This window comes from Artibeus jamaicensis, unplaced genomic scaffold, assembly GCF_021234435.1.
Source record: "Artibeus jamaicensis isolate MK-2021 breed Jamaican fruit bat unplaced genomic scaffold, CSHL_Jam_final contig_465, whole genome shotgun sequence".
Taxonomy (NCBI): domain Eukaryota; kingdom Metazoa; phylum Chordata; class Mammalia; order Chiroptera; family Phyllostomidae; genus Artibeus; species Artibeus jamaicensis.
The window spans coordinates 17,979,953-18,005,601 of NW_026521843.1; the positions used below are offsets into that span (position 1 = coordinate 17,979,953).

Below are 25,649 nucleotides of genomic sequence, written 5' to 3' on the forward strand. Positions count from 1 at the left end.
TAACAGGAATAGCTAAGGGCCTTGTTGGAGCTTCCACAGGAGAACAGGATGGAGACCTCTGAGTGGGGGAGAGTACACAGGAAGTGGGCACCACATGGGTGACTCTCCAGGCCAGCTGGAGGGCCATGGGAGGCCTACTCCTACACATACCATATATATATGAACGAGTATATCATATATGTGTGGACTTTAAAGGTTACAGGTTAAGCAGCTTGGTGATTTTCAATAGCATGGTGGGAGCCTTGTTTCTTTTTTTTATTTGGTTCCTTCAAAAGATAAATGGAATGAGGGCTTTCCGAAATTTGGGGTAGTCCTTAAAGATCTTGTGGTAGAACCTAAAAGATAAGAAACAAATAATTATAAATATAAACAATGTGTGAGGTTTGCTAGGTCTGAAATCCTTCTTGTAAGTCAACCTACACTTATTCAGGGTCTGACTCTTCCTGATGGCCATTTGTCCATCTTCTTTCTCTCCTGCATCTTACTCTTATAAATGTTTAGAGCTTTGTGCAATGGGAAATATACATGAAAGGACAGCAGGATGGCTGTGCAAAATTATGAATGTGCAACCACTGAATTGTATATTGAAAATGGTCAATTTTTGTCAAGTATGTTTTACCACAATAAAAGAGAGTGTAATAGCCAGAAAGAAGTACTCCTCAAATTCAGCTGAGAAATGTAGGAAAACAGAGACGCTGAAGGCTATGGACAAGGTTAACCCTAGAAAAACATTCCCAGGGAAATATCCCTTCATCAGGCCTGGGATGCCAAGAAAACATTACCCTGGGTTATGGGTTGAATCATCTCCCACAAAATATATGCTGAAGTCCTAACCCCCAGTACGTGAGACTGTGACCTTATTTTGGAAATAGGGCCACTGCGGGCATAACTTATTAAGTTAAAATGCAGTCATCATGGAGCAGGGTGTGTCCTTAATCCAAATGACTAGTGTCTCCAGGAGAAGGGGAGAAGAGACAGGGAGACAGAGGAGAACAGGCCATGTGAACACAGAGGTGAAGAGTAGAGTGACGCAGCTATGAGCCATGGGAGACCAAGACTGAAAGCTAGGGAGAGGCAAGGGAAGATTCTTCCCCAAACCTTCAGAGGGGACATGCATGGAGATCGGATAGCACGATTCCTCTTGAACTTTGTTCTTCTTTCTTGCGATTGCTGTGGATATTCAGGGTGTTTTGTGGTTCTGTATAAATTTTTGGATTATTTGTTCTAGTGCTGTGAAAAATGTCATTGGTATTTTGATAGGAATTGTGTTGAATCTATAAATTGCTTTGGGTAGTATGGATATTTTAACAATGTTAATTCCTTCTATCCACAAGAATAGTATATGCTTTCATTTATTTGCATCTTCAATTTCTTTCCTCAGTGTCTCATAATTTTCTGAGTATAGGTCTTCAACCACCAAGGTTGGAGGAATCATGTTACCTGATATCAAACTATACTACAGGGCCATAGTAATCAAAACAGCATGGTACTGGCATAAAAACAGACATATAGGTCAATGGGTCAGAATAGAGAACCCAGAAATAAACCCATGTCTATATGGTCAATGAATGTTTGACCAAGGAAGCAAGAACATACAGTAGGGTAAAGACAGCGTGTTCAATAAATAGTGTTGGCAAAATTGGACAGATACATGCAAAAAATGAAACTAGACCACCTTCTCACACCACATACAAGAATAAACTCAAAATGGACTAAAGACTTAAACATAAGACTCAAAATCATAAAAATCCTAGAAGAAAACATAGGCAATAAAATCTCAGGCATTTCTCTTAGTAACATTTTTTTTCTTGATATATCTCCTTAGGCAAGAGAAACAGAAGAAAAAATAAGCCCTGGCTGGTGTAGTTCAGTGGATTGAGCACGGGCCTGCGAACCACATGATCGCGGTTCGATTCCCAGTCAGGGCACATGCCTGGGTTGCAGGCCAGTTCTCAGCAGGGGACACATGAGAAGCAACCATACGTTGATATTTCTCTCTCCTTCCCTTTCTCTCTAAAGATAAATAAATAAAATTTTTTTTTAAAAAGAAGAAAAAATAAGCAAATGGGACTACATCAAACTGAAAAGGTTTTGCACAGCAGAGGAAGCCCTCAACAATGTGAAAAAACAACCCACTGAACAGAACACATTCATCGGTGGTAACTAAGAGAGAATAAAACAACTCAGTCTGGGGCATCTGTTTCAGCTACCCTGGGAGACTAACACATCTCGTAAAGAGGCCTTCTGCTCAGGTGGCCTGGCTCTCCTCTAGAAACTGGTAGCTCTCAAGTTATAATCGAAGCGGTCTGTTTGTTAGAGCTCCTTAGTCTGAAGTGGGGGACTGCTAGTAATCCCGCGTTACAAGGCATGGCTGGACTCGGGTGCTGCAGTAAGAGAGATGTGGTGGGCTGCCTCCCGCAGAGCCCAGTTAGGCCCATAAAAAAGACACCCTCTTGCTCTCCCTCTGGAGTTGCTGACATAAAAGGATAGGGACTCAGTCTGGATTCCGTTGTTGCACAAGCTGGAACCCTCGGGTGCAACTGCTGTCTCTCCTGTGACCAAGTCCGACTAAGTCCGTGTTTCCCAGGGCCCCTCAAACAGTTTGTCAATGCCCTTCCTCCCACTCCCTCTCAACCTCAGATCTCAGACGGCGGGGGGGGGGGGGGGCACAGGGGGACAACAGACACAGTCTGAGGTAGGGGAACTGCTACCCTGACTCTCTTACGGGCTGGGGACCCTCTGCTGCCTTCCACTCACCCCCCACCACAAGTCCAGGAGGTGGCAAGAATAGGTCATGAGGAGAGCTGCTGTTCCACTCATTTATGGCAGGGCTCTGCATAAATTCCATGCTGGGGAAAAGAACCCATTCTCAGCGTAACCTTCAAGACTATGCAATTAAGCAGTAGCTGGACTCAAACGCCTGTGCAGGAGCTTAAGGGGTTCCCCTGGGTCCTGGTTTCAAGCCTGTTTCCCTTCCCCCCGAATTCTCTCTCTCCCTCCTTCCCACTCTCCCTCTTCCTCCCTTCCCCTTCCCCAATAATCACAGGTAGTCTCTTTCCTCCAACTACAAAAGCCATTTTAGAGAAAGGACCTGAAATTCGCACTTAAAACCTGATAACAACTTAGTATCTTACTGTTTCCCTGCCAGTGATACTTTTCATAACCCTCTGGTCCCCCTCGTCCCAGGTGCAGGGGCTGGGAAGCAGGTGGGAGCTAGGTAAGCCTCAGCCTAGACCTACAGAGGAAGGTTCTAAACCCCAGCAAATCTCCCGGCATCTCCCAGGTGATCAGACAGTCCTGAAATTGTGTCACACAAGTAATTGCTTACTGTACCTTCCAGGAAGGCAGCAATGACCTTGGCTATGATTTACGGAGGGTGGGGATAGGGGCAGGAGAAGAGTACCAAAATAAGCCCTGGTAGTACATGGATCCCAAGGAAATGATCCTGCAATTTCCAGGAATCTGTGATGACCTGAACTGTTAGCACCAAACCTAGAATTAAAAATAGCAGCCACACTGGGCCCAGGGCTAGTGCTTTTCTGTGGGGGCTGTCTATCCTGGCTATAGCTCAGAATTATCTGTGAGGCTTTAGAAAGAGCTGAGCATGGTCCCATCCATAGAATACATGTTAAGAAATGCAACAGAAGTGAACTGAATTAAAGCACAGAAATAGAAGCTGCTTCTTATTCCTGCTGACTCTTACCAACCTCTAGCCATCACCAGCTAAGCCTGCTGGAAGGGTAGGCAGAGAGGCAACTGACTTACGTGGACACAAGGCACTTTTCTCTGGGAAGTCTTCTTCAACAAGGTGGCCCAGTGGCTTCCCGAGTCACCTGGAGGGCCTTTGTCTACCTGGCTTCAGTGTTGCTCTTAGAAAAACACTTGTTATTGCCATCCCACCTGAATTCCAACTTCAGGGTAAGCCCAAGAAGTCAGACTTCACCAGTACAGATTACAGTAGAACGTCTGACTCGGTGGGCTGAAAGCCTGTTTGGAGAGGAAAGCTATGTGGACACCGCCACCTGGATTGAAAGTTTACCTGTGGTGGTGAAAAGCTCGCAGCCCAAGGAAGCAAAGTGAGAAAAATGCAAACGCAAGTGCTGGGAGGGACCAGGTGGCCAGGGCAAAGCCGATCCATTCGATGATCTCACCGAGGAAATTGGCTCCCGAAACGTATGTGAACAGGCCACCTGTGCGCACAAGAATCCAAAGTCAACCATCAGAACTGGATCATCAGGACATTAAAACCCCTCACCTTTGTTCCAAAATACACAAGGGTAAATATATATACATATGTACAGGGTAAATATGGGGCCGGACACTCTCTTCCCAGTCATCACAGTTTGGTGGAATCCACTTGGGGACAAAGGACAACAAAGCAACTGCAGCCTGTTGTCCACAGAATATCCCGGAACCACGAGGAACGGCCCCAACTACCTGATGGGCTCCATCGGATCTCTGACGACTGCGGGAGCCCCGGCTCCCAACAGGACAAGGGTGAGGGGCAGGAGGCCTAGGTTTTGTCTCATTCTATTAAGTAACGTTTCCAGCCCACCTCTCACCGTTTCACTGTTTCCTGGACACCCACACCGGTGGTCAGCATAGTTCACGTTCACAGTCACAGGGGGGGTCAAACAACAAACAAGGTGAAAACAGTACTATTGATGTGAGAAGTAACTTATTTCTCCTTTGGCATTTGCCCCCCCAAAGCAGCACACTCTGCTCAAGTTTAAACGAGGGTGGGAGCAGCAGGGTTTGGGCCTCATGGAGCCCCTCAAGGTCTGCCGCAACCGGTTTTTTTTAAGGTTTCTTCCTATCTAGCCATGTATTCTGATAACAGACCTCCCTTAGAAATCACCGTGTTTCTAATCAAAGTAAATGTATCCGCACTCGGAATTTCCCACACCAAACTGGCAAAGTGTCACCTAAAACAAATATTTTTCTTTCCGTGGTTGTATAAAGAATGTTTTGTTTTTTAAATCATTCTCTAATATAAGTCAATAGCTGAAAACTAACTCTGGCAACCTAACCTTTAAAAGCTTTCTCTGCCCTTCTTGGTCTAGTGACCGAGTGAAGATTTAAACGTGAAACCCCTGAAAGTTCCCTCCCTTACGGAAGACACCACAGCAGCAGTTTCCGGGCTGTGCTTCCCCAGGCCCTGAGGGGAACCGCCGACCCACTGAAAGGAGTCTGTAAACTGTCCATGAATAGAGCAAACGATACATCTCAACCTATGCTATTATTTTTGTTTGATGCAGGTGCTGGTGGGATGGTAGCAATACTTACATTTATTTAAATGTGCTATTGAACTCATAGTAGCTTTCTCGTTATTTTCTAATCCATGAATACTAATCTGTATGAACAGCATTTCATAATTTATTTAAAAAATTTTTAGAGAAAGAGAAGGGGAGGGCAGGGGAAAGACAGGAAGACAGACACTGATGTGATGGAGAAACATTGATGATTTGCCTCTCATATGTGCCCCAAAAGGGAACCAAACCCACAACCCAAGCATGCACCTGCCAGAGAACTGAACTGGCAACTTTTTGCTTTGCAGAATGATGCCCAACCAACTGGGCCACGCCAGCCAGGGCCAGGAAAATGTCTAATGTAATGGGTTCTGTTTATATAAAAAATAATGGGACCCACAATCTACACAAATATGTACCCAATGATATTGGATTGCTTGGACTGATTGGCTCCCGCTTGCTTATATTTGTTAGCTCACACCCCGATTTCTTGGGAGCAGTTAGGATTTATTTCTGAAAATGCACTTGTGAGACGGCCCATCCCAATTTTTGATTAAGTAAATATGGCTCTTTGTACCTTTGAGAACATAATACAAGTGGTAGGAAATAAGCGAGTACTACCCCTGACTACTGATTAGATAAATCTAGTGAGACTTGTTGGAGAGGACCAGTTTGCTGGGCATGCATGACCCAGCTCTATTTGCTAACCTAGGAAATACCAACTCTCTTTTCAAACACGATGGTTAATGCCTGTGTCACTTAAATGGGCCATGGAGTGCCCAGATACCTGGGTACAACATTATTTCTGGGTATGGTCATGAGGATATTTCTGGATAAGATTAATGTTTGAACTGGCAGACTGAGTAAAGCAAATTGCCTTCCCCCAAGGTGGGTGGGCCTCAGCCAGTCCTCTGAAGCCTGCAGAGAAGAAAACGGCGGAGTAAGGAAAAACTCAGTCGCGCTGCCTGACTGTCTTCAAGTTGGGACATCGGCCGCTCTTCTCCTGCACTCTGACAGGGACTTACCCCACCTGCTGTCCTGGGTCTGGGCTTACACATGGCAGATCACATGGCTTCTCAGCCTCCACAATCAAGTAAGCCAGTCCCTTCTGATAAAAAATACAGATCTATATTTCTATATATGTCTTATTGGCTCTATGTCTCCTAAGAACTCCAATACAGCCCATGATACTCTCACCAACTTCCACGAGGTAGCAGTCTATTTCCCCACACAAGCCTCACTCTCCCCACCCCCATCTTCAGGGCATTGTGATCTGGCCCCTTCTGAGAACCCTTGTACTGCTCTTGAACTTCGGGGTTCAGATCTGAAACATGAATGTGCTGTGGGTTGGGAGGGACGTGGAGGAGAAGTCCCTGGAGAGTCACCAAATTGGGATACATTGTGTCATTTGCACCCTCACTGCACACTCTTCGACAGTTACATCATAATCCCTGGGACAGGCTCAGGAGGGAGGGTGGGACCCTGGAGGGCAGGGGAGGCATTACCTTGTGGAATCTTATAGATGATTTCTCCAGGCTTCCGGAGCTGGCACAATATATAGTCACTATGAATGTTGATTCCCATTCCCAAGATAAACAGGAAGACACCTAAGCAAGAAGAGAGAGGGAAATGAAAAAAAAATGCATCCTGATTTTGACGTTTTTCTCACAAGCTAAGTGTTTTTTTCCTTAAAATGAAGGGAAGAACATTGAATTTCAAATTCTAAGAATGGTACTGAGATGTGGCAGATTAAAGAGGGGGCTGTAGTTGTCTCCACGTGAGCACACACAGAGCTTGTTTTTCAGTTTCCGTGGCTCCAGAACAGGCCACTGTGCACATGCACCAGCATTTGCACAACAAGCCCTCCGGTTGTGCGTGTTCTCAAATGTTCGCTATGGCTGCTGCATGGAGAGGTGTCACGGAAGACCAGGTTCGTGTGAAGGTCACCACAGCAGCTCAAGCAAAGCATGTGACTTGGAGCAGGATGAACCTAGTGCAGGAGAAACGAGCCTCGTTGGCACACGCTTTGGAGCCAGGGCAGCAGCACTTCGCTGATCGATAGAATGCGATGCATGATGTAAAGAGAACAATTGAGGAAAATCCCAAGATTTGGGGTCTGAGCCAAAATAATACATAAACAAGTTGAACCTTCCTGGATTTTAGTTCCTCTTGCGGATAACGAAACAAATTCCATGATCAGCTTTATCTACGGTTTTAGAAAGGTGGTCAGGAAGTCTATGAGAGGATGTGTGAATTGAAAAAGACCTAAATAAAGTGAGGGAGAAAGCTTCATAACAATACGGGGTCGGAGCGGTCTAGGCAGAGGGCGTGGTCTGCACAGAAAAAGCTCTGGAGCAGGACAAACTTGGCCATTTAAAGCTCAGCAGGAAGGCCCCTGAGGCTACAGCACAGTAAATGAGGTGGATGAGACAGGAAATAAGGTCGGGAAGCCAGGCATGAGGGCGTCCTAGGCAGTGGTAAGGAATTTGCATTTTATCCTGCAATCTCATCGGGGAGTTCTGAGATGAGGAGTGGCATGACGTTTTACAAAGCTCTCTCAGGCTGCTATACAGAGAAAAGACCGGGATGGGGGTGGGAGAAGGGGAGAATGGGATCACTGAGAGGTCACTGCAGTAGGGCAGGGCGAGGTGATGGTGATTCAGATTGTGCGGAGCAGTGCTGGGGCAGGGGGGTCAGCTTCGCTTACCCAGGATGAACCGCAGGTCTGTGTACCACTCAGCCGGATAGTCAGCGCAGTAAGTCAGGTAGTAGCTTTGCAGGAGTCCGTTTCCCATGCAGAAGACAGAGCCTTTGAAAAGTAACCTGATTGGAAAAGGCCTCCCTCTATTGAGGAAGGCGTAAACAAATGTCCTGGGATGTACAGGGGACAAAGGTCAGGATTGTTGTTACAAATAGATACATCAACAAGAGGCAAAGGTTTCAAACAGATACTCACATCAAACGATTTTCCCCTAAATTTGTGCAATAAATGAACATTATCCCGCTCTAAAACAAGCATTCGTATTTGTCTTGTTTCGTTAAAATCCATCGTAGTCACCAGTTATTATCTCATTTTAGTCTTAGAATAGTCTTGAAAGGTCAATGTCATGACCATGCAATAGTCAGTAAATTCAATCCTAGGAGCCCAGGGTTGGATGCTGTGCTTTCTATAAAGCAGTGAAGCCCAGATTATATGGGAAGAAAGGTAAAGCCCAGTGCTCCCCATCTGCCAGGGGAGTAGCACTGTGGCAGCAGCCACTGGACTGCGTGGCTTTCCATAGTGTCTCTCCTATGTGATTTAACTACTGATGTTTCAGCCTTCCCTACAGAGTGGCTGCAGAATCCCTTGAGAAAGCAGAAACGTCCCTAAATGCTAGGAATTATAAATCTAGAGGGATCTAGGAAGAAGGGCTTAAAGATATCCATAGCTTCGAAATAAAATATTGCCCAAGGTATGTGCTAAATTCCATACTTCAAATTACACTCTCTTTATCATTTGTCTTCTCTATGGTGCAATGTAACAGGAAAGTTCATAAGCCTATATGAATAGTTTAGTCAATAACTATCGAATAAGTACCCAAATAGTCACTGACTCAAGAAATAGGACACTGTCATCACCCAGGAAGCCTCCCATGGGTCCCTCTCTGTTCACAGCACCACCATCACCCCAGAAGTAACTATCATCCTGATTTCTATGACAATCATTTCTTCTTTGCCTCTGTGTAATTTTACCACATTTGTATGCATCCCTAAAAAATAATTTATTTTACTCATTCTTAATTCCATAGGAATTGAACAATATTCTATGATTCTTAATATAGCCTTGTTTATTTATTTATTTATTTTTTGAGAGGGGAAGGGAGGGAGGAAGGGAGAAAGGGAAACATCAATATGTAGTTGTCTCTCACACGCCCCCTACTGGGGACCAGGCCTGCAACCCAAGCATGTGCCCAGACTGGTCATCAAATGGGCAACCCTTTGGTTTGCAGACTGGCACTCAATCCACCCAGTCACACCATCCAAGGCTCTTAACATATTCTTTAATGTCTTATTTCTTTAACTCATCATTATGTTTCTGAGACTCCATAATACATATTGTTGCATATAGTTATACTTCACTTACTCAGTTCATTGTTATATATCATTCTCATATAAGAATATACCATATGTGTTTATCTGTTTTACTTTTATGGATATTTGGGTTGCTTCCAGAGTGTAATTTTGTTAGGCCTCCCAAATTTTCCCATTATTTTAATGAATTTTTTTATGTTGAAAGCTTTGATACATCTGGAACTTACTTTGTTGTAATAACTTGAATAAGAATCCAACTTATTTTTCCCTAACTCTAGTAAATCTACTAAACATCTTTCTCAGCGCCAAGCATTGTCACTGGTACTGTACACTAAATGATCACACGTGTACACTGGTTCTTCTTCTAGACTCTTGATTCTGTCCCACTGATCTCGCTATTCCCATAACCACACTGCTTTAATAATTGTACCTTCAATACGTCTTAATCCTGGGTGGTGCTATTCTTATATCATCATACTTTCTGAGGATTGTTCAATTTATTCATGACTGGTTATTTTATTCATGTAAACTTAAAAACAACTGGTGAAACACTCTCTCCCAAATTTTAGAATTATTCTTAAATTTAAAAGTTAGTTAAGGGAACAAAATGGCAGAAGAATGATGTGTTGCCACCCTTCAAGGCCAGTAGGTTCATGGTATTTCTGCAGATGGAAAAGTATTCACGGAGCCGTTGGGAGGTCTGGCAGGCCTTTATTCACGGGGAGGCGAGCCACGCACGCTGCAAGCTGCGTGTCCATCTGCATGTCTTGTGTCATGGCCCCTGCTCCCCATCATGGCACCCATTGTGGCACCTGTCCCCTGGTGTGTCTCTCATCATCATCGCCCCTAGCAGGGAGTCCCCACCCGTTTAAATACTAGAGGGGAACAAAGCCAGAAAACAGCCAGAACATTATGTAACAGAACATAATTCTGCGCATGCAGCTCAGTTCGTGTTATGGGAACAGTTTATTGGACCCAGTCTCAAGGCTGTGAGAACACTGGTTATCAGGCCCTTCCAAGGCCATGGGAGTGCTGCTCCTCTGAGTTACCCAGACACCTGGGCAAGGAGGCCAGACTGCCTCCACTTACCCTACAGGTGACCGCCAAGCATTCTCTCCTTCATAAAAGCAAAGAAAAAACTGGCAAAACTATATTCAGAACCCTGGATATTAACCAAAGGCTTGCAGCAATCTGGGGAGAATATTCATGGACAAGAAAATCCTGAATCTCAGGAAGGGCAACACATTTTGTGGCATTTTAAACTCACCCTGTTCCATCTCCCACCTTCCCGCTCTTCCCAGCCTTGAAAAGTAATAGCCCATGAGCACAGGCCTGCGAACCAGACAATCACGGTTCGATTCCCAGTCAGGGCACATACCGGGTTGCAGGCCAGTTCCCTGCAGGCTAGTTCCCGGCAGGGGACGCACAAAAGGCAACCATACATTGATGTTTCTCTCACTCTCTCCTTCCCTTCCCCTCTAAAGGCAAATAAATAAAATCTTTAAAAAAAAAAAGTAATAGCCCACATTCCCAGAACTGGGAGGATCAAAACAGGGCTGGAACCCTTTCAGAGCTTCATTGCCAAAGAGAAATCATTCTTTTATATGCCTGGTGGTTCCCCAGAAGGTTCCACTCAAAAGGCTTGTCTTCATTCCACCTCAAACTTACCCAGTGCTTAAAGTTCCTGGGGAGGGGGGACATTTTTTTAGTGCTTAACAGCAAAGTGGCCTGAGAAATAGGTAACAGGTGAGGCATATTGTAGAGTAATCAAAAAGTTTAAAGGGAAAGGCCAAGGAATGAGCTACCTGTAGAAGTTTTACAATGCTCAGATATATTCCTGGGAATCTAGACAGCCACCCATGTCATAAGAGCCATGAACATACCCCGACAGGACCTGGCAATGTCCTGGACTCTCACCTCTACTTGACCTCAAGGTCTGTACAAGTAGCAACCAAGGCCACAACAGAGACATAAACTGCAAGGTGGTTGTTGAAGGGGTTTCCTAACAGGCACACGGACGCCCTTGGCAAAGATGGGGAGATTTACCGGGGCCAGGCATTTCAGAAAGTCTCTGGCCCGTTGTGACCTGATCACTAAGGTAGCAAGTACAAACTGCAGTGGCCACAGCAACCACGAGACAGACTTCGCTCATTCAGAATGAGTTCAGAAGTCACTAAGCCATGAACGACGACAGCAGGCAGCAAGGACAAACCCTAAGGAGCAGGGACAATGGGATTCCCCGTGCTGCCATACAGTATCATTTAAAATACTCAGCTTTCGACAACTACGAGACAGACAAAGGAACGGGAGAGTGTGTCCTAGATATCGGAAAGAAGCAACAGTCGGCACTGTGCCTGAGAAGCCGAGGCAATCGGACTCACGGGACAAAAAACTTTGCATTCGCTTACCTTAAATATGTTCAAAGAGATAAGGAAATCATGTCTAAAGAACTAAAGTAAAGAATAAGGACGATGTCTCATCAAACAGAGAACTGCCATGAGGAGACAGAAACTATAAAAAAAGGAACTGTGAAAGGCTGCTGTAGGGGAGCCACTTTGGAGTCGAGCTGGGCAGCCGCTGCCGAGGGGCTGCTTGCACCTCTTCCTCCTCAGCCCTTCAGGGTGTTCGAACTGGGCAAAAGAACCCTTGCCCTGGGCAACACCAACGTCATGCAGATATTGTTTTTGTCTTTGTAAATTAACTGCAAAACTAACAGGAAAGCAGACAACCTGACTACTCAACTGAAAATTAAAGACATTGTTTAGAATTAGCATTATCATGTACGGGTGAAGAATAACCTAGCTTATTTGCACCTCTAAAAAGTCCTTCTTTGACTTATTAACACCAACAGAAGTTCCTTCCTTCTATTCGTGTAATTATGCCCCTCCCCTTTCTCATTAAAAACAAACAAACAAACAAAACACCCTCCCTTATGCCCTAATCAGAATATTATTTGGGTTTCTGCTTGAATCAGTATTTCCTAAAGAGCTATTTTTGGTTCTCAACTAAACACGCGTTGCTTCTCACTGTGCCTTTTTATTTTTTGGTTAACAGAACCAAACAGAAATCTGGTATTGGTGAGTACAACTGAAGTGAAAAATTCACTGGCGGGACCCCCTCAAGAGTTAAGGAGAGATGGTTGCCAGAGAGGAGAGGGGTTCGGGGACTAGGTAAAAAAGGTGAAGGGATTAAGAAGTACAAAATAGTAGTTACGTAATGGTCACAGGGATGTAAAGGGCAGCTTAAGGAATATAGTCCATAATATCGTAATAACGATGTATGGTGCCTGGTGGGTACTGGGAATATGGGGGGGGGGCGCTTTGTAAAATTTGTTGCTGTCTAACCCATATGCTGTACACCTGAGACTAATACAAAATAATATTGAATGTAAACTGTAATTGAAAAATACAATTTTTAAACGTTAAAGAGAGAAATATACAAATATATTGAACTTTATCAAAACTAGGAACTTTTGTGCAATGAAGAAAATTATCAAGAAAGTAAATAGAGAATCTACAGAGTGAGAGGAAATGTTTGCAAATTGTTCGCGATAACAATTTAGTATCCAGATATAGAAAGAATTCCTACAATTCAACAAAGAAACAAACAACCCAATTAAAAGAGCACCGGACTTGAAAAGGTGTTACTCCAAAAGACATAAATAAATGTCCAGTAAGCCCATGAATAGATGCTCAACATCATTAGGGTAAAACTATAATAACATACTACTCAAACCAGCCCGAAGGCTATAGTAAAAAATAAAGCAGAAAACAACAAGTGTTGCTGAGGATGTGGAAACATTAGAATCCTATGCATTGCTAGTGGGAATATAAAAAACTTAATTGAGATAAAATTCAAATACATAAAATTCCCTTTTCCCTGGCAGCGTGATTCAGTTGGTTGGTCACAGTTTGGATTCCTGGTCGGGGCACATGCCTGGGTTGCAGGTTGAGCCCCCTGTCAGGGTACGTACCACAATTGGGGGGTGGGAGGGGCAAGGAACCAGTCTATATTTCTCTCCCTCCCTCCTTTAAAATCAATAAGCATGTCCTCGGAGGAGGATAAATAAAAATTCTCTCTTTTAAAGTCTTGACACACCAGCAATAACAAGCACACAATAACCAGGTCTTGGTTTGTACATACTTTTCCCTAAATGAACTGGGCACCATAGAGAAATAGCACATGTTGGACCTGTGGCAGAACTACGAGGTGAGTCAGTGTGCTGTGCTGGAATGTAAGGAAACAGCTGGAGGTCAAAGGGGAGACGGGGCTTTCAAAATTATTCAGATGCCAACTGGAAGGCATTCTGCTGCCCAAATCTGTGACACACTAGGTATCAAAAAGGACAATGAGTGTAGTTAATTATTAACGTCTATCCACTGAGGTTAATTATTACTATTTCATTGGGGTTTTGTAAAAATTAAATAAGGTGATGCAAGAAAAAAATGACTGAGCCAGGACAGTTGCCACCAAGTAATTTGTTTCTCCTTCCTCTTATACCCCATGAGAACGTTGAGGCCTTCAATGTGGCAGAGTTCTTAGAGGGAAAGTGTCCTGGACGACTACAGAAAGGCTCTCTAAAAAGAGCTGTTTGCCTCCCATTGTGGTCCTACTCATGCCAACAGTGCCACCCACACAGGCCCAAAGACAAAGACCTTGCCTTTCTAACACCCAGAACATGGCACACGGAGCCAGGCTTCCCTCCCGCCCCTAACCTTCTAGGTTGGACGGCAAAGTCAATATTAACCGCATCTCAGGCAAAGGACCATGTATTAAGTAGTGCAGGCTCACTCCTGATGAACAACTCCAAAGTCTCAGAGGCTCCGTGTAATAAAAGCTCACTTCTTACTCAGGCCAAAGTGCAAACGTTTTCATGGGTGATGCCCACTCCACAATCCGGAGCCAGGCTCTTCCAGCGCATCTTCTTCCTCCAGCAGACAAAGAAAGAGTGAGAGCATGGAGGGTCGTGCGCCAGTTATCTTAAGGGCCAGGCTGCAGGCTGGAAGTACCGTACACTGTATTACTCCCACCCAACTTTCATTGCTTCCACCCCACCCAGCTGCAGGGGAGCCTGGAAAATGTAGCCTGGCTGGGAAAAGAAAGCAGTTCAGTGAACACACAGCACAGGCAAGAGGCTCTGGACCACCAGGAGTCCTGGGGAGCAAATACGATTCTTCTGATCTGAGTGATTGTGATGTTGGAAAGCTGGAAGCGGTTCAGAATAAATGTTCCAATGTAGAAAGCAATAGAAACAATGAGGAAGGGACAGGAATCAAGCAGCTCGGGAGGCTGAAATCAGTGCCGTGGAGGGTTGCAGGTGAGTTTCCCGTTCCAGTCCCATGGCCCAGATTTGGCCTGAGACTCAGTTTCTCTGATTTGAGGCCACTTCACTTTAATTCCCTCATACTTCTAATGTAAATTTTCATCCTCTTGTGTTGGTTTTGATGCAGAAACTGATGAGTACTCTGTAAATATGAAATTTTCTACCACTGCTAGGTAAATATTCATTTGCGGGGACTCTTATTGGAAAGGGTTAACCGAAATTGCAAATGTAATTTAAACCAAAGAAACAACCTTTGAAATTATACATCTTGCATAGACCAATTCATATTTAACTAAGTCTTCTTCAAATATAAGTGCTATTGCTAAGATTACCAAGCCTATGGAAGACTTTTCACTATATGAAATTTTAGACTTCATTGTCAATCAAAATAAATTTAAGTTCTATATCTAAATACAAGGTTTATATACATCTATATTTACTTGTTACATATAGGAATAACTCTTTCTCAGCCCCATCCCCCACCTTAACCACCACCCCTTTTTGGTTTTCTTTCACAGCAAAACTCTCCCAGAGTCGTCAGCGCTCACCATCGGTCTGCTCCTCTTCTTTCCCCACTTCCTCCTTCAGATGGACACTCACCTTGGTGAGACCACCAAAGACTTCCACATTTCCAGATCCAAAAGCCAATTTTCAGCTCTTCTTATCTGGCAAGGAAACCACTACATCCTTCTGGAAACACGTTCTTCAGTCAGCTTCCAGCACACCTCTCTCCCATGGTTCTTCTCCCCCATCACTGATTTCTCTTCATTTCCCTTTGCTAGTTTCTCTGCACCTCCTTGACCTCCAAATATTGGGGTGTGCCAGGGCTCCCTCAGGACTATATTCTTCTTTATCTACAGATACTGTATATAATCAAGTGTAGTCTCATATCTTTAAATATCTTCTATATAACAGCCACTCCCAAATTCATGTCTCTACACAGGATGGCTGCAGTCCTTGAACTTAGACTCGTCTGACCAACTTCCTTCTAGACCTCCACAATAAAGAGTATCTCAAACATTACACGTCCGAACTCAAACTCCGAATTCTCGCCCTTCCCAAAACCCATGACTGCCTGAGTCTACCCCATCTCAGAAAATGGCAACTTTATTCTTCTAATTGCTTAGACCAAGGACCATAAACCATCATTGACTTCTTTCTCCCTCATCTCCCACATAGAACCTATCAGCTCTACCTTCAACATATTTCTAGAATTTGGCCACATCTCACCTACTCCATCTGAGTTCAAGTCATCATTGCACCCTCTCGGACCATCACAATCACTCAGATCAATACCTCTTGCAAAAGCCTTCTCACTTGCCCTGTACTTCCTTCATTGTAGTTTCTCCTCCACAGTGCAGACGAAGCAAAACTGTAAGCTGGGTCATACTGTTTCCCTCTGGGGGAAAAAAACCCTCATTGCAAAGGAAAAGTTCAAATCCCTGTATTTGCCTTCAAGGCTCTACACCACAGGTGGCTAATGCAAGGCCCACAGGATGAGTCTGGCCCTCCACCTTGTTTTATCTGGCATGGCACCTTGATTCTACCCAGCAGCAGTGCTGAGCTCTCACTTAACTGTTAAGGAGTAGTTGCATTTATATAGTCCTGAAATTGCATTCGGCCCTTTGAAGGCAACCATGAGGCTGATGTGGCCCCCGGTGAAAACGAGTTTGACACCCCTGCTCTACACAGTCTGGTTCCCTAACGAGATCTCTGACCTCATCCACAACTTTTCCCCCTGCCCAGCTTACTCTAGCCACTCTGGCCTCCCTGCTGTCACTCAAACAGGACCAGCATGTGCCGCCTCAGACCTTTGTCACTCACCTGGAGAGCTCTTCCCCAGATATCCACAGGGCTCACTTTTTTTTCACATCTCTCCTTCCAGTGTTATTTTTGCTGGACCGCCCTATATAAATACCAAACCTCCACTGCCTGCAGCACTCATTATCTTCCTAATCCTACTTCACTTATTCCAATAGTACTTTTCAGAATGGAATACACTATGTTTTGTTTGCTAATTGTCTGTGTCCTCACAAGAATGTATGGTCTGTAAGGAGAACATTACGTCTTCTGTTCACCACTGTATCTGCAGTACCTTGAACATGTGCCTATTCCAGGTATGTGGTAGGCCTATAATAAATGTTGAATGAATGAAAGAGTCTATCATAATCTTTAAACATCATATATTACATGCATACTAATCTTTAAATAATACCCATGCATACCGAATATGTATCATAACTTTCATTTCCAGGAAGAGAAAGTCAATGTACTTTCTCACTAACCCTCCTACTAAGTTTACTAATTCCCCACACATTACATATAAAAACAAACATAAGAAGACTCTAAAGGGTAGAGAAAATAAGTCACACAGGCTAGAGAGCTTGGGCCTTAGAAAACAATTTAGCACTCAGTTCTCTGGGTTTTCTTTTAACCTCATACATCCTAGAGTTGGAGCTAAAAAAGCTAACAACCACTAAGTGTCAATGGGCACAGACATGAAAGCCCCAACAAAAGCTTCCTCTTCTCTATCCAAGTGATCAGGAAAAGAAGCAATTCAGCAAGATGAAACTTTTAACAAAATAACTACTCTACTACAGCCAAACACAACAGAAAAAAATCTGTACCACACACCCACACACCAGCACGTGTTGATATGAGAACTATGAATGAATTCAGTAATGTTGTAGAGTGAAAAATCAACATACAAAAGTCAATTGTGGGGCCCTGGCTGGTGGAGCTCAGTGGATTGAGCGCGGGCCTGTGAACCAGACGATCGCAGTTTGATTCCCAGTCAGGGCACATGTCTGGGTTGCAGGCCAGTTCCCAGTGGGGGATGCACAAGGGGCAACCATACATTGATATTTCTCTCCCTCTTTCCTTCCCTTCTCCTCTAAAGATAAATGAATAAAATCTTTTAATAAAAAAAAGTCAATTGTGTTTCTATACACTAACAATGAACTATCTGAAAAACAGATAAAGCCATCTCATTACAATAGCATCAAAAATAGGTATAAATAAATGTAATTGAGGAGGTGAAATAGCTATATGCTGAAAACTATAAGATATTAATAAAAAAATTGAAGAAGACACAAACAAATGGAAAGTTATCTCATGTTCATGGATCAGAAGAATTGATATTGTTAAAATGTTCATTTCTATGTATTATGTAGAGCTGCTTTGACTCCCTGTCTTGGTACTGTGGCCTCATGTAGCAGGTGTCCTGTAGGGTCCAGTGGCACAGCCTCCCCTATCACCCAAGCTGGGTACTCGAGGTGCACCCTTTGTGTGGGCTGAGTACACCCTTCTCTTGTAGCTGAGCTTTGATTGCTGTTGGCAGGTCAATGGGAGGGATTTAGCCAGGCCAGTCAGCTGCAAAGACTTGCTGTGACCATTGACCACCAATCTTCACCCTCCATGGGGGATCTGCTGTGCAGGGGAAGGGCGGAGGTGCTCCAACATGGTCCATAGCTGTCCACTGGGTGTGCTGGCCCTGGGGTTTCCCAGGTGGTGCAGGCCAAGGTCAGCCCCAACCTGTGTTTTTGCCAGAGTCATCCTGTCTGAGCTATTAAGCAATCTGAGATGGCTATTACTTGTGCTGGACTTGGAGATTCCCAGGCAAAGCCAGGCTGTGAATCTAGGCTGGCTGCTGCTGCTAGTGCCAGGCTGAGGGCCACTTAGCAAGATGTATAGAGGCCTGAGGGCTCACTGAGGCTGGCTCTTGCTTATTTGAAAGGATTTAGGAAGTTGTAAAGCACAAACCAAGACCAACCATTCATATGGAAAAGCAGCTTGGGTGGGCCTGTAAGTTGGGTGGTACAGAGTCTCTGGTGATCTCCAGGGCGGGGCGAACAGTGTTAGCCAATTGATGGAGTATCATATATGGCACCAGCCTGCCAGCTTTGTGGCTCTGGGAGGTGAGGGCTGAGAAAAGGACATTAGCCTCTGCAAGCCTTTCTATCTGGGCGAAAGCTGTCCCCCAGCTCTCACCTTGATGCCAGACACGTCAGTGCCTCTCTGTATGCCACTGGTCCCTCCCAAACTGCTACCCCAGTGCTGGAGCTCAGGGGGAGTGAGTGAGTAAGTCCATGTGTGGATTCTTTAAGAGGAACTGCTTGGGACTCTGGAATTTTCTTCCACCAACTAAATCTGTACTGGTTTTTGTAGCCAGAAGTTATGGGGACTTATCTTCCTGGCACTGGAACCCTGGGCTGCGGTCTGGTGTGGGGCTATCTTGCTCCCAAGATAGCCCTCCTGAATTTTCATGCACCACATGTGGGTGTAGGACCAGCCTGTTCTACATCTCCACCCCTCCTACCAGTTGGATAGACGTGGTTTCTTTAATTCCTAATTGTTGGACTTCCATTCAACTCAATTTCTTGCCGTTCTGAGTGATGGCAGATCTATATTTTAGTTGTAATTTCGATGTGGTTGTGAGAAGAGGTGAGCCCTGTTTACCTGTGCCTTCATCTTGACTGGAAATCATCCAGAATTTTTTAAAATTCAAGTAATCCACAGGAACCAGAAAAAAGAAATCATATATGGAAAACTTATCAACAGTAAACACTAAATAAAATGTCATATTTAAGCTTTAATATATTGATAATTACATCAAATTTAAATAGTCTAAATACACCTGTTAAAAGACAAAGCTAACTGAGCACAACTGAAGTGTATTCTGTCTACTACAGACTCACTCCAAATATAATAATGGAGATAGCTTGAAAGTAAAAAGGTGGAAAAATATATCATGCAAACATCAATAGGAAGAAAGGAGAGATAGCTATACTAATTTCAAATAAGGAATACTATTTTTTAAGATTTTATTTATTTATCTTTAGAGAGGAAGGAAAGGAGAGAAGGAGAGAAATATCAATGTATGGTTGCCTCTCATGAGTCTCCTGCTGGGAACTGGCCTGCAACCCAGGCATGTGCCTGACTGGGAATCGAACTGGTGACCCTCTGGATCCCAGCCATGCTCAATCCACTGAGCTATACTAGCCAGGGCCAAATAAAGAATACTTCTAAGAAAAGAAATATGCCAGAAGTTAAGAGAGACATTATATAAAAATATCTTCTTGTCAATTCAACAAGAAGATATAGTAATCCTAAATGTATATCACCAAACAAAAAAGCTGCAAGTTTTGGGAAGCAAAACTGAGAGAACTGAAAGGAAAAAATAGACAAGTCCACAATCCAATTGAATACTTCAACACACCTCTCTCAATAATAGATAGAAAAATAGAAAAGCTATAAAATCAGGAAAAATATAGAAAACCTAACAACATCATCAACCAATGGGATTAATCAACATTTATATTATGCTCTACTCAACAACAGCAGAATACACATTCTTTTCAAGTGCCCACAGGGCATATATCTACAGAAACCACACCCTGGATCATAAGACAAACCTCAATAAATTTTAAAAAATTAAAATTATATAAAACATGTTCTTTGACCACACTAGAGTCAAACTGGAAATAAAATAGCAAGATAAGAAAATCTTCAAAACTTGGAAATTTAGCACAGTTTCAAATAATTTATGATTCAGAGGACCCTCACATGAAATTTTAAAACTACACTGAACCAATGAAAATGAAAAATACAACATATCTAAGTCTATGGGACACAGCTAAGTCTGGTCACTAGAACTGTACAGTAGATCTTGAAATCTGATAGGTTGATTCCTCCTACTTTATTCAAGTTCCTTTTCTTTTCCGGAGACATTTTAGAATTATGTTGTCTACATTTATGAAAAATCTTGCCAGAATTTAATAGGAATTTCATGATCAATTTGGGGAGAATTAACATTTTTACTACATTGAGTCTTTCAAGCCATGATCAAAGCATGTCTCCATTTATTTAGCTCTTCTTTGATTTTTCTCATCAATGCTTTGTAGTTTTCACCATGCATGTTCTATACGTATTTGTTTAGATTTGTATTTAAATATTTTATGTTTAGGGTTATTGTAAATATTACTTTATATTTTTAATTTCAGTGTTTATAGGTTCATTAACAGCATATAGAAATGTTGTCGTATGATAGTGTATCCTGCAAACTTGCTAAGTTCACTTATTAGGAGGTTTTGTTCTTGGTATATTCTTTGTGATTTTCTGTAGAGATAATCATGTCATTTGAAAACAAAGATATTTTTATTTTTTCATTTCTGATCTGTATGTTTTTAATATTTTTCTTGCCTTATTGCACTGACTAGAACAGGGATGTCAAACTCATTTTCACCGGAGGCCACACCAGCCTCACGGTTGCCTTCAAAGGGCCGAATGTAATTTCAACTCCTTAACAATTAAGGAGTAGTTACATTTATACAGTCCTAAAATTATTCCAGAGATTTAATTTTGGATTTCTTTTTGGGAGAATTTAAAAATTATGAATTAAATTTTCTTAATAGTTATAGGACTATTCAAATGATTTATTTCATCAAGGTGAGTTGTAATAGCTTATGTTTTTAAGAATTTGGTCCATGTTATCTAAATGGTCAAATTTACATATCTATAGAATTGTGTGTAGTATTTCTTTATTACCTTTTGATGTCTGCAGGTTCTGTAATGATACCCTCTGTTTCTCTCATGATTGTGTCTTCTTCTTTTTTAGAAGTCTGTAAATGTTATGGTTATTTTCAAAGAACGGCTTATTTTCTGTTTCGATGCTTCAAATTTCACTGGTTTCTGTTCTTTTTTATCGTCTTCCTTCTGCCTGCTTTGGATTTATTATGCCTTTTGTCCTAGATTCTTAAGGTAGAGACTTTGAGACCTTTTCTGTTATCTACTGTATTCATTTAGTGCTACAAATTTCCCTCTTAGCACTGATTTAGCTATGCCGTGGGGCAGACAGATAAGTCAATGGGATAGAGAGCCAAAAATAGACCCACACAAATAGGTCCAAGTGTTTTTTTTATAAAGATGGAAAGAAAATTAAATGGAGAAAAGACACCTTTCAACAAGGAAAAAAATTCTCAGTCCTAGGGCTAAGGAAAGAGGTCTTAGATTTTACACTAATTTTTTTCATAAATTAGACCTCATCAAAATTTTTTAAACTTTTGTTCTTCATAAGACCTTGTTAAGAGGATGAAAACACAAGCTACACATTGGGGAAAATATTTACAAACTACCTACCTGTCAAAAGATGGAACTTCAAATACATAAAGAACTCTTATAACTCATTAAAAATAAAAAATTTGATTAGAAAGTGGATAAAAGATATATACATTTTACCTATGAGTATACACAGATGTAAATATGTATATGGAATTTTTTTCAACTGCATAAGCTGTTGGGAAGTGCAAATTAAAACCACAATAAGGTATTATTGCACACCTATAGGAATGGCTAAAATAAAAACTGACAACACCACATACCGACAAGGATATGAAGAAACTGGATCACTCATACATTGCTGGTGAAAATGTATGTCCACTCTGAAATACAGTTTGCCCATTTCTTCAACATGTAAACATGAAACTACCACGTGACTGAAAAATTACATTAAAAAAACCTGTATACAAATATCTATAGCAACTTTATTCATAACAATCAAAAACTGAAAACAACGTATATGTCCCACCAACTTGAGTTGGTTAAACAGATATATTCATACCATGGAATACTATTCATCAATAAAACATAATGAACTACCAATACATGAAGCAACCTGGATGAATCTCCAGATAATTATGCTGAGTGAAAAAAAACCCAGTTCCAAAAGTTATATGCAATATGTTGCTATTTATATAACATTGTTGAAATCACAACAATGAAGAATGAAATGAAGAAGAGATTAACAGTTTCCAGGGATTCCATTTGGAATGGGAGCAGGAGGGAAGTGAGTTTGGCAACAATGGGAATTCTCCCTGTGACAAAAATGTTCTGTCTCTTAACTGAACCAAAGTTTCAATATCCAAGTTATAATATTGTAATATAGTATCACAAAATGATACCTTCAAAGGAAACTGAGTAAAGGTTACATGAAATGTTTATATATTATTTTTAACAATCACATGTAAATATATAATTACCTTAAAATTAAAAAGTTTAAGAAATGTACACTGTCTCAATGCACACGTCATGAGCAATGGTGGCTGACTTGGAGAATCAGTTTTTAGCGGTAACAGTTGTATTCGTAGACATCTAGAAAGACATTCTCTCTGGCTTAGGTCACTGGCAGAGATAACTGAATATCAAAATTACCATTCCTACTAAATGAAACTCTCTCAGGGATTTACCAAAGCTCTCCAAATGATTTTGATGCCACCAGCCTGATGTTCATCTACAAATCAGTTCCAGGAGCTAGGTGCAAGAGTTGCTCGGTTGTAGGAAAGCTAACCTGGAACCTAGAATATTTACTGGGGAAGGGCAGTGGGGGGGGGGGGAAGTACTCAACAAATAAATAAAAGTACTCAATATATAAATAATGAATTACTTGAAGTTTTATTTACTGTCTTTCTATTTGGTTGTTTCCATTTAGGTAACAAAAGTGAAAATGGTATATGAGCTACTTCCTAAACATGTGACTGTATTATTTATTTATTTTTGCATAACAAATCACCCCCAAAACTTAGTGGTTAAAAACACCAGCAAACAAGTATTTTCACTCACAGTTCCTGTGTGTCAGGGATTCAGGAGTGGCTTGGATGAGCAGTGCTGACTCGGGTTCCTCAGGAGACTGCAGGTAAGGTGTGGGCCAGACCTGCAATCATCTGAAGGCTTGAGGCTCATTCATATGGCTGGACATTTGGTGCCAGGTGTGGGCAGGAGGCCAGCATCACCTTCTCCTCACATGGGACTTAACCACATTGGGTTCAACCAAGGGCACCCTGGGTATCCTCAAGTCATGGTGGCAGGCTTCCCCCAGAACAAGCAATCCAAGAGAGAGCACCAACAAAAGCTATCTTTTTTATGACCTAGTCTCAAAAGTCACACACCATCACTTTGCTACATTGTATTTATTACATGCAAGTCGCAAATTCTGGCCCCCATTAGGTACCATCTTTTCAAAGAAGTCATATAAAAAACTGTGGACATAGTTCTAACTACCATATGACCTTAGCTGCTTAACTTCTCTGAACCTCAGTTTCCTATTGGCAAAGCAATAATAATGGTGCCAATTTCACAGAAGGTTGTTGAAAGAATTAGATGGTATAATTAATTTAATGTAACTGGAACATATGAGAACTTAATGACTAAGTATTTCCTCCTTTTCCCAACCGAGGAAATACATCATTTGAATTTCTCTGTAGAAAGCCTAGGGACAGCCTAAGACCGGTGGTGAAACTGGTCTTTGTGCCTAGTCCTTGTATCCGCTCACATCATATCCCCTGTGGGGCCCTCTCTTCCTTTTTACTTCTTCCTCCTACTTTCTCAGGATGCCAGTCATGCCTGACAGAGATGTCGATGCTCACACTCTAAAAGGTTTATTTTCCTGGAAATTTCCCGGTTTTCGAATCTTTCCAGTTCTTTTCTGGAAACCTGCCATTCCCTTTTACTTGTTCTACTTACTATTGTCAGCTAAGTAATAGCTAAAACCTATGGCCAATATGATTTCAGAAGTGGAGTTAGCACTGTTATAGTGCCAGGCCTGCTATAGTAGGCCTGTTATAGATACATCTGCAGAACAAACCAAGAGGACTTCCACCAAGATGGAGGCATAGGTGGAGACGCCGTGCTTTCTCACACAACCAAGTTTAGAGACAACTAAATATTAGCAACAGAAAAACACAGCCAGAACACAGAAAACTGAACTTTTCGGAAGTCTGATAACAAATTCTTCAGCCTGACCGGTAAGAGGGGTGAAGCCAGCAGCTGGCAGAGCAGGGTTGCACAGGAAAAATGGATCAGACAGACTCAGGTGCGCGGATCCCAGGCGTGGGGTTGCAATGGGCAGACTCAGTGAGTGACCCAGTGAGCCACTGGCAGACCCAGCGAGGGCAAAGGGCAGCAGGTTGACTGTGGTCACGCATTCGTGCGCAGGTAGACCAGCGAGGGAGTGGGCGGTGAGAGGGGACCAAGCAGGCCCCAGCGGCAAGAGGCAACAGAGGGGGCTGCCATTTCCCTGCTCTGACCCTGCCCCCACATACACCGTCACGACACAGCGACTTGGGCAGCTCTACCCTTGTGAACATCTAAGGCTCCGCTCCTCATATTTAACGGGCACGAACAGACCAAAAGTGACTCAAGAAGATCTCAAAGCCCCAGAGTCCATAAATCTAAGTGACAAAGAAATAGCAAAACTTCCAGATGCACAGTTCAAAACACTGGTTATCAGGATCCTCACAGAACTGGTTGATTTTAGTCACAAATTAGAGGAACATATGAAGGCTAAACTAATTGAAAGGAAGGAAATTGCACAGGAAACCAATAGAGATGAAAAGGAAACTGGGACTCAAATCAAGGGAGTGAACCAGAAGGAAGAAAAAAATGGCCAAACAGGAAAATATGAAGAAATAAGAATTCAAAAAAATGAGGAGATACTTAGGAACCTCCAGAACATCTTTAAATGCTCCAAAATCCAAGTTATAGGGGTACCAGAAGGGGGAAAGGAACAGCCACCAGTGGAAAACTTATTTGAACAAATAATAAAGGAGAATTTCCCCAATCTGGCAAAGGAAATAGACTTCCAGGAAATCCAGGAAGCTCAGAGAGTCCCAAAGAAGTTGGACCCAAGAAGGAACGCACCAAGGCACATCATCATTACATTAGCCAAGATGAAAATGAAGCAGAGAATCCTAGAAGCAGCGAGAGATAAGGGGACAGTCACCTACAAAGGAGTTTCCATCAGACTGTCAGCTGATTTCTCAAAAGAAACCTTATAGGCAAGAAGGGGCTGGAAAGATGTATTCCAAGTCATGAAATCCAAAGACCTACAACCAAGATTACTCTTCCAGGAAAACTTTCATTCAGAATGGAAGGGCAGATCAAGTGCTTCTCAGATAAGGTGAAATTCAAGGAGTTCATCATCACCAAGCCCTTATTATATGAAATGTTAAAGG

At 42.6% G+C, this 25,649-nt stretch overlaps 1 protein-coding gene across 3 annotated transcripts in view; it reads right to left on the reverse strand.

Annotated features, from left to right (window-relative positions):
• Positions 1-248: 248 nt before the first annotated feature.
• Positions 249-25,649, reverse strand: part of SRD5A2 (steroid 5 alpha-reductase 2) — a 45,293-nt gene continuing 19,892 nt past the window's right edge. Inside the window, exons 2-5 of one of the 3 annotated variants that reach the window (XM_053667059.1) lie at positions 7,957-8,072; positions 6,755-6,856; positions 4,040-4,190; positions 249-335 (exon numbers count right to left, since the gene is read on the reverse strand). In XM_053667059.1, the coding sequence (XP_053523034.1) occupies positions 269-335; positions 4,040-4,190; positions 6,755-6,856; positions 7,957-8,072 (436 nt within the window). In that variant the 3' untranslated portion in view covers positions 249-268. Of the gene's footprint in view, positions 336-4,039; positions 4,191-6,754; positions 6,857-7,956; positions 8,121-25,649 lie in introns of all 3 variants that reach the window. The other 2 variants (XM_037146630.2, XM_037146629.2) reach the window with 2 other exon arrangements.